This window comes from Macadamia integrifolia, chromosome 9 (genome assembly GCF_013358625.1).
Source record: "Macadamia integrifolia cultivar HAES 741 chromosome 9, SCU_Mint_v3, whole genome shotgun sequence".
In the NCBI taxonomy this organism is placed as follows: Eukaryota; Viridiplantae; Streptophyta; class Magnoliopsida; order Proteales; family Proteaceae; genus Macadamia; species Macadamia integrifolia.
The window spans coordinates 27,910,294-27,925,287 of record NC_056565.1 but is presented as its reverse complement, the minus strand read 5'-3'; the positions used below and the strand labels follow the sequence as shown (position 1 = coordinate 27,925,287).

The window sequence follows — 14,994 nt, the reverse complement described above, 5'->3', positions numbered from 1 at the left end:
CGCACCGTAGTAAATTGATCTGGTTTTGGTTTTATAGGCCATAATTCCGATTCGGAACCGAACCGAACCGAACCAAAAAATTGATGGTTAATCGGCACCTAGTATTAAAGACTTCAAGTGTTTTGAATTTCGATGGGTCTCTACGAAAAAAGGGGAGAAAAAAAAAGCAAAGTACTAACCGAGAAGGGAGCTTCACTTTCACACAATCACACTTCTTGATTTTTTAATTTCTAGGATCATAGTTAATTAGTTATCATATGTGTAGTCTTTTACATAGAAAGTATATTGTCCTTGGAAAAATAAATGTATATTGATTTAACTCTTTATGAAAATAAATGTAGGATTCACACTAGTTGTAGGATGCAAACCATTTTCTAAAACAACACTATTAATCCTATGTAAATCAGTTGTGAACCGAATAACAAAAACCGATTAAAGACCGTTAAAACCGAAACCAGATGAAAACGATTCCGATTTCACCTTATTCCTATCCGGTGTGGTTTGGTTTCACCTTATCAAAATGTAAACCGAACTGGAACCGAACCAAACCGTATCGAATAACCAAAACTGCACTGTTTGACACCCCTATTAGAGATGCACCCCCTGCATAATACCAAATTACATTCGCACCCCCTACCGTTAGTCTCTGTTAGGGAATATACCTCAAATGCTGACATTAGTTGGTTTATTTTTTATTAAATACCAAAATACCCTTGTAAAATATAAAGTACCTGATATACCCTTCTCTTATCCCTAACCCCATCACATAGCCTCATATACTACATCGTCTTCATCCCCAAACTGTGAAGAGCAGAGCAGTGGCGGTAAAAGTCCAACCCCCATCACTTACTCAAAAGGGATCTTCATTTAATAGAGACTGGCGGTATACCCTTCGCCTTATTGTACAGCTAGACATTGGCTTATAGAAACTTCTGAATCATATAGCTTAAGATACCTTCAAAGGAGGAGACAAGTGCATGCTTGTGTGGACCAATTTAAGTAGGAGCGATGATCTCATTTTTCCTCGGAAGGGAGAACAACAAATGCATGATTTCGACGTTTAAGGATCATACTATATTAGGTATTACAGATTTGGGGTTTCTGTTAAGTATGGAACAAGTAATTTACTGAGACAAGTGGGCAAAGATTAAAGAAATGAGTAGAGGGAGGAAGATGGATCAGTTTTGGGGAAATAAATCGAATAAGAAACGGTTATGATACTAATTTTAGTGGCATCAGAGGGGTCTTATATTCAGTGCTCATTGGACAAGGATCTTTCCAGTTTTAACTAATCGAAGGCTGTTCACCTGACCAATTGTCACACAGGTGTTACTGAAAATTTTTGATTCTCGCGTTTGGGTTTCCTTTTCTGTGGTCGGATCCTGTGGGATGTTGAAGGGAAGATTGGGTTGAATTAATGCTATTTTATTTTATTTGATGATGATATAGATTAAACGGATCAAGTGAGTCATTTTCGTTTCCTTCTGTTCTCTATTTTTATAAATTTGGAGGTTTTTGATGCTGACTTGGGGGAGAATTTGAGAGAGGATTGGAGATGGTTTTTATGGTTTAGGTTTTGTTAGGAGACGTTAGGTGATACACATTGCGGAGGAAGGAACAATGGGTTTCAGTTTTGTTTGAGACTTTCTCTGAAGGAGATTAGAGATGGGTTTCTTCAGTACTATATATGTTTTAGTCAAGAGGGTAAAATCGTCATTTCAAATCCTCATTTAACAGAGACTGACGGTAGGGGGTGCGAGCGTAATTTGGTATTATGTAGGGGTCTCTCTCTCTAATAGTAGCATTCTCTAGGGGGTAGCACTATAAATTACCCTTAAAATTATTTTCATTTAGGAGATTTTAATAGCATTCGCGTACTTTAAAATAAGTTTGGTAAGAACATAACTTTGTCATTACAACTCAGATTTAAGTAATCATAGACTTGTCGGAAAGCTGGTTTTGTGTTATACCTAATACAGAAAGTCTCATGTAAAAATAAAATCATTTGATTAGTCAAACTTATTATACAACAAGAGCATTTCTCTAAATATTGATTTTTGATGATTTGATGTGCTTTAGTGTTGATTTTTTATGACTTGATGTGGCTTAACGTTGATTTTTTATGATACAAGGTATATGTAGCATACTAAATAGTGTTAGAAAAGAGGGAAAAATAAAAAAATAACACTTGGTTGCCTTAGGCCCTCTTTGGTATCATTTTTCTTTTTTTATTTTTACCTATTTAACAAAAATCATTAATCAAAACCATTTTTTTATCAAAACATAAATGTGGTTTGATTACTACTGGACAGAAATGGTTTCTTATGAGAAATAGTTTGGTACCTCTATGTGTAAAATGATTATTTGAAGAAATGGGTGAAGAGATTCCCTTCACCCATCTTCTTTATAATTATCTTTCTCCACTTTGGACTGAAGAAGAGGGGGCAAGGGGCTTGGATTTCTAATTACAAAGCAATGACTAATTTACCTATCCATATTGGGATTTTAAGCACGTTCGCATTAAAGTTCAGCGCCAAAATAACTAAAAATCAAAATGACTCTTGATCTCTTTTTGGTCTTTGTGTTTTATCAAAATTTTTTTTTTTTAAATAGAATCAAGCTCCATAAATGATAAAAAATGCAGCCAAAATCATTTTTATGAACAAAAATCAAAATGAAAAATGATACCAAACAGGGCCTTAGGCACCCTGTTCGCCTTAAGGCAGGTGACTTTGTCGCCTAAGCGCTTAGACAGCCCTCCAACACCTTGGTTCGCCTTGGCGCCGTGACAACTATGCTCATTATTGGGCAAAATTGAATGAAATGGGAAATTGAGATTTTCCACAGAGGTTAGTGGTGCATGTCTTCTTGCTCTCTCTTCTCCTGGTTCATTTCAGACAATTTCTTCTCTGGTGAATTTCTTTCCTCTTTCTTTTTCTTGTTTCTCCTTGTTCCTTCCTACCACTATCCGTCTTCTTCTATCCTTTTTTTCTTCTCTGTTCTTACTGCTATTCTTTTCTGTTTCCAATGGTATATTGGTTTAGGAAGACTTTGTTAGAACTCATTGTATATCAGTCCATTCGGTCTGAAATTCTGGGAGGCAACTCACTCACTCAGGGCGATTTAGTACCTTGGATTATCAGCCCATAAGATCTCCCCTGTCAGGATATATGGGTCTGAAACCAGACCTGTTCCCTAAACTTCAGCCAGGCCTTATTTCAGTAGTTTGTTTTTAAATTGATCTTTGATTGTTGGACTGGTATTGGTTGGATTCAGCAGAGTTGAGTGTAGCAAGCCATCACTTGGAATCTCATATCAAACTATTCCAGGGTAGTCTACTGCTACTAAAACTCAGCAATAAAGGAGAACAGCTTAAACAAGGCTGGATTCATGGAGACCTAATCTACAACAACAAACTCAGCCTTATCCCAACTTAATGGGGTGGCTACATGGATCCGGGGAAAAGTGAAAAGGAATATTGAAAGTAAAAGGAAAGAAGCCCAACATCAGCAAGTTGGGAAAATCTCAGCTATCGGCTACATGGATCCTTGCCCTCCAGTTGGCTCTATTTAAGGTCATACTTGGGACAAAGATCTGGACTATGCATGTCATTCCTCTCTAATACTTCTATGGTCATTTTAGGCCTATCCCTAGCTCTTTTAGCTCCTTTAATGGGGGCTAGGTCACTCCTTACTAGGGCATCCTCAAGGCTTCGTTGAACACGGCGAAACCACCTTACTGGAGCTTTTCATTGGTTGGTGAAACTCCCAAATCAGCTCTAATACATTCATTCCATACCTTACCCCTTCTAGTTTTACCACTTATCCATCTTAACATCCTCATCTCTACTACACATAGCTTCTCTATTTGACACTTCTTAACTACCCAACATTCAGCCCATGCATAATAGCTGGTCTTACAACAGTTGTATGGAATTTTCTTTAAGGTCTAAAAGAATACATTGGTCACACATCACTCCGGTTGCACCTTTCCACTTCATCCGTCACACTTTAATTCTCTGTGAAATATCATCCTCTGTCATCATCTTTATTTATGGTTGACCTCAGATATTTAAAAGCCATTTTGTGGTATCTCTCTTTCCTCAATTTTCACCATATCATTATCCATCATAGTGTGACTAAAGTTACACATCATAGAGACCTAATCTAGCACAACTAAAACACTTAAATGACAAATAAAATAAGAAATAAAAGACTCAAACTAGACTATGAAAGTAAATAAACACTTTAATGACAAATAAAATAAGAAATAAAAGACTCAATCTAGACTATGAATGTAAATCCTGTATTCCTACCTCCTACCCATATTTTAGGCCTATTAATGCGGCATATTACAAAGAAAACTCAGTGCACCAAGGCCCCAACACTTATATAACACAACTCAAGTTTTATTTCCCCTCAAACAAGCCCAATTCTGTGTTTTATCTGCATCTAGGTGCCTTTTGTTTCCTTATAATATCCCTTTCAGAGTTCAGACAGAAATTTCCCTCTAAATTTTCTGTTGTTGTTGCTTGTTTGGTAAATGAAAATCCATATAAAGTGTTTCCTCAGGTCCACCATTTTCAGTGTTTTCACCTGGGAAAATTTTATGCTCAAATTGAGCTACGTGGGAAATTATTTATTTATCTGGTGGAAAATGTGTGGCTCCTAAAATTTCACTATTTTTTTTACAAGATAACAAAGGGGCTTAAGATAATCCAATTCAATATTTAGCAACTCGTTGGTCTTTATCACAACTTTATGTTATGTGTACAATCTGGAGGATGATAATTATTTATTTTTCATGATTTATTTAGTGAAATTTAGTTCTATCACTTTCCCCACTCCATTCTATAGGTATTATTTGATCCAAGGGGAGCTATATGGCCTTTATCTAGAGATAATATTCGGCCTTTATGTTGCCGTTATTGTTGCTCTATGAAATTTCACATGCCCACCCTTCTTTCCACCTCCATATATCCCCTGGCCTTATCCTCTTAAGTTCACTCCCCTGTTTACATTTTCTCTTCTTTATGATATTTGAGGTTTTCTTACATTTCAGTTTCTGTTTGTTATTTGGTTCACCTGACAAAACAGATGTGCTGAAAAGAATGCTTCAAGTTAGCAACCTGAGCCCACTTCTTACAGTGGAACAGCTGAGACAGCTTTTTAGTTTTTGTGGCATTGTCGTCGAATGTAGCATCACTGAGTCGAAGCACTTTGCTTACGTAGAATACTCAAAGCCGGAAGAAGCAACTGCTGCTCTTGCGTTGAACAGTTGTGATGTTGGGGGCTGTCCTTTGAATGTTGAGATGGCAAAAGCCCTTCCTCCAAAACCTTCCAATTTCGGTTCTAACTTGAACCAGTCTTCTTTGACTGCGATGATGCAGCAGACAGTTGCTCTGCAGCAGATGCAATTTCAGCAGTCTCTTCTTGTGCAACAAGCAGCAATAAATTCACAGCAGGCTGCCAATCGAGCTGCAATGAAGTCTGCAACTGAAATTGCAGCAGCCAGAGCCGCAGAGATAAGCAAGAAGTTGAAAGCCGATGGTCCAGGCATAGAAGAGAAGGATACTAAACGAAAATCCAGGTATCTGTTGTTTCCTTTTAACTTCCTTTATTTCCTTTTTCTTTTTTGGGTGGAAAAGAAAACCTTTAGAACCTGTGTGTTACTGTTATGATTATTGGTTACCCAGGGCTTCCTAGTTTAGCAATCTTAGAGAATGTTAACATTTCTGATAGCAACAAGAAAGTCCTCCAATTATGACAGAAGTTCAGATTAAGAACTTTTATATGGATCCTGCAGAACCTGATGTGTCCTCAAATGATATGGAAACTTCTTTGATGATATGTGTATTAGATGTTTAAGATTGATTAGGTCCATGGTTTGATTTATTTCCTTAGGAATCCTCATTCCCCTTCATGTGCATAGACGTCCTTTGGGAGTCCAAACATGTTTTTGGTTCCAAAATACTGTTAGGGGGTGCAACTGGGCCGGGTTTCTGCAAAATGCAAACCCAGGCCTAGCCCGGGGTCTATATCTTAGCTCAGGCCCAGACCAACCTAAGATTAGGTTAGGATATTGTTACAAAGGTATTCATTAATGGCGGAAAGAATAGACCGCAGCCTAACTTCGAGGCTTGCTACCTCCTAGAATAAAGAGAGAGAGAAGAAAGGAATTTCTATATTCATTACCTTCTACCCAATCCCTTACAATCTATATATATATACTTGACTCCCTAACAATCCTATGTCCTTATCAGAACAACAGAATTCCTTCTTTTACAGATCATAACAGAAATTATTCCCTCATACCCCATCCTAACTGTTCACACAATCATCCAAGGCTGCAGGTCGTTTCCTTAGTTGCGGTGATCGGCATGCGGTTTGTATGGGCGTGGCCGACGTGGACATTGAAATCTCTTCACATTGCTTATCATGCCCGTGGTTCATATCATTGCCATCCTCTTCCCTAAGAACCTTGTCCTCAAGGTTCATCTGAGGGAACAACCATCGTAGAACGTCAACATCCTCCCATGAAGCCGCCTCATAGAACCCACTATGTCAATGCTTGGGCTACCCACTGCCCGTGGCATCGCAGATGTCGGTAGTTCAACATCGCTGTCGGAGTAGGTGGGATCGTTTGCTGTAACTCCACGTGATAAAGGCTGCAACTGGGCTGATAGGTGCAAGATGGACGTAGAAGCTCGTCCTGCCCTCCATGGTATTGCAAAATAATTTTTTAGGTTGTCTAGAATCCACTGTGCAACACAGGCAGGTTGCCATCATCGATCAGCTCACCACTAGCAAGAAGAGTTGACAGGTCCTACAATGGTGGCCCGGCGAGTCACCATCGTCATGCAGGTTACCATCATTGGCCAGCCCACCAATGTCATCATACACGAGCAAGAAGAGCTGACGGGTCTTACAACAGTGACCCGGAGAAAATCTTTCATCACAGCTATAGCATAGCCCCTTCTCACGTTTGAGTTGCGTCTCAATTGGGGTAGGTTGCTTGATAGGAATACCCAAAGATAACTGTAGAGTTGCAGAGCTCGTAAAGGCTGGTGGAGAACAAAGCAATGATTCCCGGTTGGCCAGAGGCCACGGTAAGAAGCGTCGAGCTTCCTTAGACTTCAGCAGGCGAGCAAGTCCCACCGCCGATAAAGATGCACTGCTAGAACCATTTTCGGAGATCGTATTTGATCCTCGCCCTTTCTCTGGGTCTCTCTCCTTCCCTTGTGAACCATCGCCAGTGACGAGGTCGCCATTAACGATCAAGACGGTGAGGTTGGGTGCAGCCTCTATGGCGAGTTGTAAGTGTTGAGCGATTCTTCTTTCGATGGAGTTATGGGTGTTGTCGCCGTCAACCAAGATCTCAGAGTCGACCGCCACTTGAACGCTGATATAGCAGAGCCCTTTCTTGTGACAGAGTGGCATCTCCGTAGGGATGAGCTCCTTGATCGGAATGCGTGAGGCCACCGGTGGAGTTACAAAACTCTAAGGAGTCGGCGAAGAAGGCAGTAGTGGTGGTCAAGGGCTCAGTAGATGAGGTGAAAGGCGTTGAACTTCATTACACTTAGCTTCATGGGGTCGCACAAGTCCAATGGCTTGCGTCATGGAGCTGGGTCGGACTGTTCGCACTTCATTTGGAACATCAGAACAGAGATCGGAGATGAAGCAGCTAGCAGGGGAAGAGACAGAGACAGAGGAGATCTCTGTGATTGTGCCAAAGTTCCCTTTGGATCCACAAATTTTGAAGAGCCAGAACGGAGCTCCAAAGCTCTGGTGAATGCCGTCCAGTTGCTAAACAATGCAGGATGATATCTCCATAGGTACCACTGCAATGCTGGGCCATCCATGTGAAATGAGGAGATCAGTAAGTGTCGCTCGTTAGCGGTTCCATGGTAATCAAAGAAGTGCTCTGCCTTGAAAATCCATCTGATCGGATACCATCAAAGCGGGGAAAATCAAGAGGAATTGTGCGGATCTGGATGGAGTTGGCCGGAAGGGGTAAAGGCGTTCTCAGCGAAGACGACATACTGAAGTTGCTTGGCGCTGCTCAGGTTGGGGTATTGTTAACCGCAGGGCTTGCTCCAGCTGGTCATCTATGGTGGTGAATCGTAACCCCAGCTCTGAAATGGAGTGCTGCTGCTCCGTGGTTTCTGCTTGAATGGAATCTAGGTGCTCTCCTTGGGACGCCATGATATATCTGATTTGTTTGATGGAGTCGTCTATCTCATGGAAATGAGTTCCCTCCGCCATTGCGATGCTCTCAATGAAAGCACCAATGTTAGGAAGGTATTCTTTAATGGCGGAAAGAATAGATAGCAGGCCAACTTTGAGGATTTCTATATTCATTACCTTCTACCCAATCCCTTGCAATTTATATATATCCTTGATTCCCTAACAATCCTCTGTCCATAGAGAATAACAGAATTCCTTCTTTTACAGGTCATAACAGAAATTATTCCCTCATACCCCATCCTAACCATTCACACATAATCATCCAAGGGTGCAGGTCGTTTCCTTAGTCCCTGTGATTGGCATGCGGTTTGTATGGGCGTGGCCGATGTGGACATGGGAATCTCTTCACATTGCTCATCACCCCTGTGGTTCGTATCACATATCCTTACTCCAGGCTGGTCTGGGTTGGGACCCACTTAGACAATTCCTTCTTAAATTTGGTAACAGGGGGGTCTTAATATGTAGTCATTTACATTTTATTAAATGTAGTCACATATGCCTGTATCTGTGTTCCAAATCAAGATCTATATTTTTTTAATCTAATATTATACTTGTTAATAGATTATGTTTACATATATTGATTGCAGAAATTATATACATAGATTGTTGGGTAAGGATGTGCCGTGCTGGGCTCAACCCAAGGCCTCAGCTCAGGCCAGGCGCAGTGCAGCCCAACTTGTGGCCTGAAATTCCCAACCCTAGCCCAGCCCAGATCCTGAAATTTTCTGCCATGCCTTGGGTGACCTTAGGCTCCTGAGCCAAACTTATGCCCTTAGGTATTTGTCTGTTGACAACTATGTAATCTTCTTTTCTGGCCAAGACATGGACACGTCACACATGTAGGTGTCCAGCATAGATACGGGGGCCTTATAGTACCTACCTATTGTATACATTTTATAGGCTATACCTACCTATTATATAAATTTTATAGGCTATGTAGGAAATCTAAATTTCTGGTAATGTTTTGGTTTGGAAGTTAGTTGAAAAAAAAAAAAATAGTTGCATTGTTTGTTGTATTTATTTAAATAATTGAAGTGCTGATACTGAAAATGGTCTTATGACAACTGATCTGCCTTAATAAATCATAAGCAGGTCACCGTCCAGTTCTCGTCCAAGATCGAAGTCCAGGTCAAGATCACCCATCAAATACCGATGCAGCCGAAAGTCCCGTTCCCCCTCTCCTCTGACCCACCATTCAAGGGGTCGTAGATCCAGATCGCCCTTCAGATCTCGACATCGCACCAACTACAGTAGTGAGTGGAGGTCACTTAGAGATAGCAGGGATGTCAGATCTGGAACATGGGAAAGAGACAGATTACATGATCGCTATTCCTCTGTTTCAAGGAGGAACAGGAGTAGGAGTGTTAGTCCTCGAACAAGAAAATCGTCTCGGGCTGGTTCAGTCTCTCCAAAGCGTCATCAAGAAAGTTTAAGCCCCAGAGCGAGGAAATCATCTCGTGCTAGATCAAGGTCACCAAGGCATCACAGAGGAAGTCAGTCATCCCCAAGACACAGCAATGAAAACACCTCAAACCAAAGAAGACGCTCAAGATCTAAATCTCCTGGGGGCAGGTCCCATGCGGATGATAGGAAAGATAGTAGCAGATATGAGAAGTTGAAGCTTGATGGAAAAAAGACAGAGAAAACCAAGGATGCTATGAAGGAATCTGATCTGATAGTGAAGGATTCAAGGGAGATGATGGGAGTTGGAACCTTAGATTCATCAGCACCAACTCATGAAAACTCCTTGTTATTGGAGGATGGAGCTTTAATAGAAGGAAGAGATGGAAGTACACGTAAGAAGTCTAGGCATGATGATAAACATTCTGGGAAACCTGAGGCTGCAATAAAGGATCAGGATTTTGATGAGAACAGTTTGATGGATTTGAATAAAGATAAGAGCTCTGCAAGGTATCCGGTTTTAAAATCACATGAGAAGAGTTCAACATTTGTGGATGATAAGGCTCATTCAAGTATCAAGGAGTCGAGCAGAAATGAAAAATCAACTTCTGCACAAAGAAAGCATATAACCAACACATCAAGGAAGGAGCGTGGTTCTTCTGACAGGGAAAGAACCCATGCCCATGGTGAGGATTTGAGCAGGCATGGAAAATCAAATTCAGCATCTAGAAGACGTGAGAAAGATGATCCAGTTAGAAGGGAAAAAGATTCTTCCCATGATGATTCGATATGTACAAAGGAAGATAGAAGAGCCATGGATTCTTGGAAGTCCAAATACCACAAGCATAGTTCAAGGCATTCAGGGGATAGTTCCTCTAGAGGTATAAAGGATCGACACAAATCAGACAAATCAAAGCTGCAGGATCCTAAACTTGAGAGATCTGCTTCTAAAATGAAGGGAATTACATCGGTTAATTTTGATTTGTCTGATGCTGCTAGTTCCCCTGAGCTGAAGACTCATATGTGTTTACCTGCGGTTAAAGATGGAGCTTCTAGGGATCCAGAAGATCTTAGGAGGCATGATGAGTTGATTATGGAAGACAAGAATTTGGAAAGAAAATTTTTCATCCCCCATGAAGAAGGTTGTATAGATGGAAGTTTTGGGGAAAGAGGGGAAGATGTTAATGATGCATCTTGTTCTAAGTTCAAGACCCACACCGGAAGTCCAACAGGTGGTATAGCTTATATGAACACAGGAGATTTAAACATGCTTGAACAGTTTAAGTTGGAGCATGGAAAACTGAATGAACATAGTTCCCTAAATGATCATGATTTTACTGATTCTGAAGTCACTGACTTGGTAGGTGATGAGAAGCCTCACAAAATAGATTGCATATCGAATGAACAAGAGTATGCTGATAATGGGATGATTCCACTGTCTTCCAAGCAGGAGACTAGGAAGAGAAGAACATTGGCACCAGATGAACACACTAATGATGCAGCGAATCTGAGGAAGGATGAAAAGTCAATGATGGACTGTGATGTGCACGATATAATCGAGGACAGAGAAAGTACTGGTGAAGTGTCATCTGAAGTCAATTACAATACAGAACCTGTTTATTTCTTACCTATCACCAAGGGACAAGAATATCTGCCAGAAGGTTCAGTGGAAGACTATGAGACGTATGGGGGCGTGGATGGTAAAGGGGGACTTGCAAAGACAACCTCAGAGGATGGAGATATTGGCAGGAACAACCACCAAGATTACACTGGTGATGATTAAACAGATCCAATGGATGCTGAGAAGCTGCAGATTTCCTGTGTTGAAGAATCAAAAGAGAAGTTCAACATCTAAGGTTGATAGGATTAATAGGGTTTTGTTGGAGTTCAGAATTTGCAAGGCAAGCGAAATTCTAACTGGACCGGTATCAATCTTTGATTCTAGTGTTTCTTCTGCAGGAGATGAAGTGTGGCGTTTAAGATGGATGCTTTAGTCGGCACTGAAGAGCACATCAAGATTCTTCAAGAAACACGTGACCTACTCTTGAGTTCTGGAGGAATGGCCTTATCCTTCCAGGAACAAGAGCATTCTATGGATAATTTTACCTTTCTGTACTAAGAATTTGGTGTGACTTTTTGACTTTTCATAAACATTCTTGTGCATCTTTTGCAGGTCTGAGGAAACTGCACGGAAGAGAGTGTAGGAGCAGACCTTGGTTTGGTCAAAGTGATTCCAAGGAGTGCACTATATTCCATGCATCCAGGATCTATTGTGCAATGTTTGTGACAAACTTATTTTTCTGCTTAATGTATGTTGAATTATTATCTCTATCATTAGGTAGTGGAGTTTTTATCCAAGGGCTTACCTAATTGAAAGGCTCTGGTTAATCTCAGTTGATGTAAATCCCATTATGTTGGCTAGGATTTACATTTCAATCGATGCAGGAGCTGTCTGATATTAATGATTTTCGGTGGGAAGATATTGGTGGTTGATGTTTGAGAAGGTGAACCTGCAGTGTAGGTTTGTTTTCCAGAATGCATTGCCATAGTCGTTGGTTTACATGATATGGCTTTTCTACTTTATACTGTTGGTTTCTGTGTCTGTGTTGGGTGATTGAAGAGTGTAGCCTTGTGGTAAGCCATTCTCTTGAGGATTCTTATTATGGGCTCCACTTTATTTTTCTTTACGGGCTAGTGGTGGCCTGTCATATCCAATATATGTGCAGGTTTTACATGGTGGGTTATAGGAGCTTTTCAGAGCAAGTTGGCAATGGGTCATCCTCTCTATTTTGGATTAAGGTATGCAGAGGAATTTAGGTTTCAGATTTGAGTGCTCTTCGAGGGGAATCTCTTTGCCACTCTTGTAGGCTGTCATGCAGTCTTGTCATTTTTGGGAAATTATGATGTGTTAGCATTATTTTTTGGATATGCTATACTATGTGTTTTAAACCTCTGTCCTCTCCTTCCCTCCCCCATTTCTTTTTTCCTTTTTTTCTCTCCCCCCAATCCCAAGTCTCTTTGCTTAGGTGAGCTACGTTTAAGGTCATCTGTAGCCAGGGAATGGTGGGTTGGATTTAATACACAATCTCATTGCATGAGTTTTGAGCAGATTGGTTGAGTTGTACATGGTGGATTTAACAGGTAACTTTTTGGTAAACCATGGAACAGAATTGGTTAGTTTTGGTCCTTTTGGAAACTATATTATAATTTAGGTCAAGGTTTTAGCACTCTTTTACCATGTACATCCATAGGTGATGGCCTATGAATTGGATCATTAAAACCTGCCCATTCATCAAGTAACAACCACAGGCATCAGATTCTGCTGTGAATTCGGAGGACAATGGATCTCCTTCAAAGTGATGACTTTTCCATTCTATTATTGGACACAACATATATTTATGGTTCTCTGATCTGGTTAACTTGATGGAGTTTGATATCTCTATTCATCAAGTAATAGCCACCACCTATGTCAATATTGCTGTCGCTGGATACAACATATATTTATGGTTCTCTGATCTGGTTAACTTGATAGAGTTTGATATCTCTAGTTATCAAGTAATAGCCACCACATATGTCAATATTGCTGTCACTGGATACAACATGTATTTATGGTTCTCTGATCTGGTTAACTTGATAGAGTTGGATATCTCTATTCATCAAGTAATCGCCACCACATATGTCAATATTGCTGTCCCTTAATAAAATATATTATGGTTCTCTGATTGGTTAACTTGTGTTGTTTTCAGCTATGAACTTATGTCATGGTCTGATCTGCTCTACCTTGTGTTTTCATGACTTGGATTTGCTTCATTTGCAGGGTTGTGTTTCATGGAAAAAACCCTTGGTGTGTTGTCATCATTGACCAGGGAAACCTTGTCGGCAAACGTTCGTTTATTCTCTTTGCAAGATTAGTACTTGAGAAGTAGTCAAGTATATTATATATTTCAGGAAAGGAGTAGTTTAGCTGGCTAGTTGTATCATTAGCCAATTGCTATGTGATTTGACCTGCAAAATAAATCATGTACTTTACTTTCCTGATGCCCTGTCACATTAAAAAGGGTTTTCATACTGCTGTCTTATTAGGTTAGTTTGGATGAGTGGCTTGATTTAAGCAAGCCACATGAAGGGATTATTTAGATAATCTGAATCACTCGATATGTAGGTCAACATCAGGATTGCTACTTACAAAATAATCCTTATAAAATTGTGGGTTGTCTGGATCATGTTGTCGGCCATGCCATGAAATATATATTTCTCTTGTATTTTCAACTGTTGAACTAATCTTTATAATATGTACTTTGTAGCGTTTGGAAGCTGAAATTCTTAATATAGGTAAAGTTATTCACTCAAGATTAAGCATTGGAATAGTTATGAAGTGTTCCAAATTAGAGAATCCCGCTTCTTGTCTATCATCGCCATCTTGTTCTCCTCAAATATCTTCTCTGACAAATGCCTGAAAGGAAGTAAACAAAACCATAGAGGAAGCGTTCAAGCAACATAAAATTCTCTTTGGTAGACCTTGGTTGGGCATACTTGATGAACCACGTTTGTGAAGGTGTGATGGTCTTATTATTATTATTATTTTTTGATCACAGATAAGCTGCCCTGATAAATATGTATGGACTATTTTTCCATCAAATTTGGATTGAAGGTTGGTTTTCTTGGACTAAAATACCTTCAATAGATTGACATTGATCTCTAGAGAGTGATCCCATGTCTGGGAGACCTAGGCACACAACCATAGGTCACCCCAGCCGTGGGTTCACTCTTTGTCCTTGGACTCTATGGAGAGGAATCCTATCTGAACATTCATAGGGTAAGAGAGTGGGACAGGTACTGAATAACTTAGGTTTTTTTTTTTTTAGAAAATAACATAGGTTTTCAACGTACCATAATCAATTCTGTCTAAGTGAAGGCATTTGTGGATCATTAGGCTGTAGAGTAGGATAAGAACTTGATGATAACCAGCTCCATTTGACAATCAAGCAACTGTTACTAAAGTTTGAGATCTAGAGTGACAAATGAAGGTAAATCTAGGGAATGAGTCGCAGGCTTTTAATCTGAAATATTGTGAAGGAGAAGCCCGAATGCAGGAGTGATTTTCTAGCTTGTCAATTTTTCATATCTCATATTTTACTGTTTTTTGAGTCAATATCTCCATTTGAGTGAATCTATAAGGAGCCGGGTGGTATCAATTAGATTAAAGGGAAATGGGTATTGTTCTTTTCTACTATTCTCTTAAGTTCATTTTTTTACCAGGAGGGGAAGAGACCGGGGAAGACCCTTGTAATGAACATGTGCAAGGTTTTTTTTTTTTTTTTTTTTTTTTTTTTTTTTTTTTTTTTTT

General features: G+C 39.9%; 1 protein-coding gene across 1 annotated transcript; it reads left to right on the top strand.

The window, feature by feature from the left end:
• Positions 1 to 5,096: 5,096 nt before the first annotated feature.
• LOC122088663 (splicing regulatory glutamine/lysine-rich protein 1-like) lies at positions 5,097 to 12,249 on the top strand (the record flags this gene model as incomplete). Its single annotated transcript, XM_042657979.1, is given in 2 exon segments — positions 5,097 to 5,589; positions 9,336 to 12,249. Coding segments are annotated over 2 exon segments (2,588 nt in total), but the record flags the coding sequence as incomplete, so codon positions are not given.
• Between the last annotated feature and the right edge of the window lie 2,745 nt (positions 12,250 to 14,994).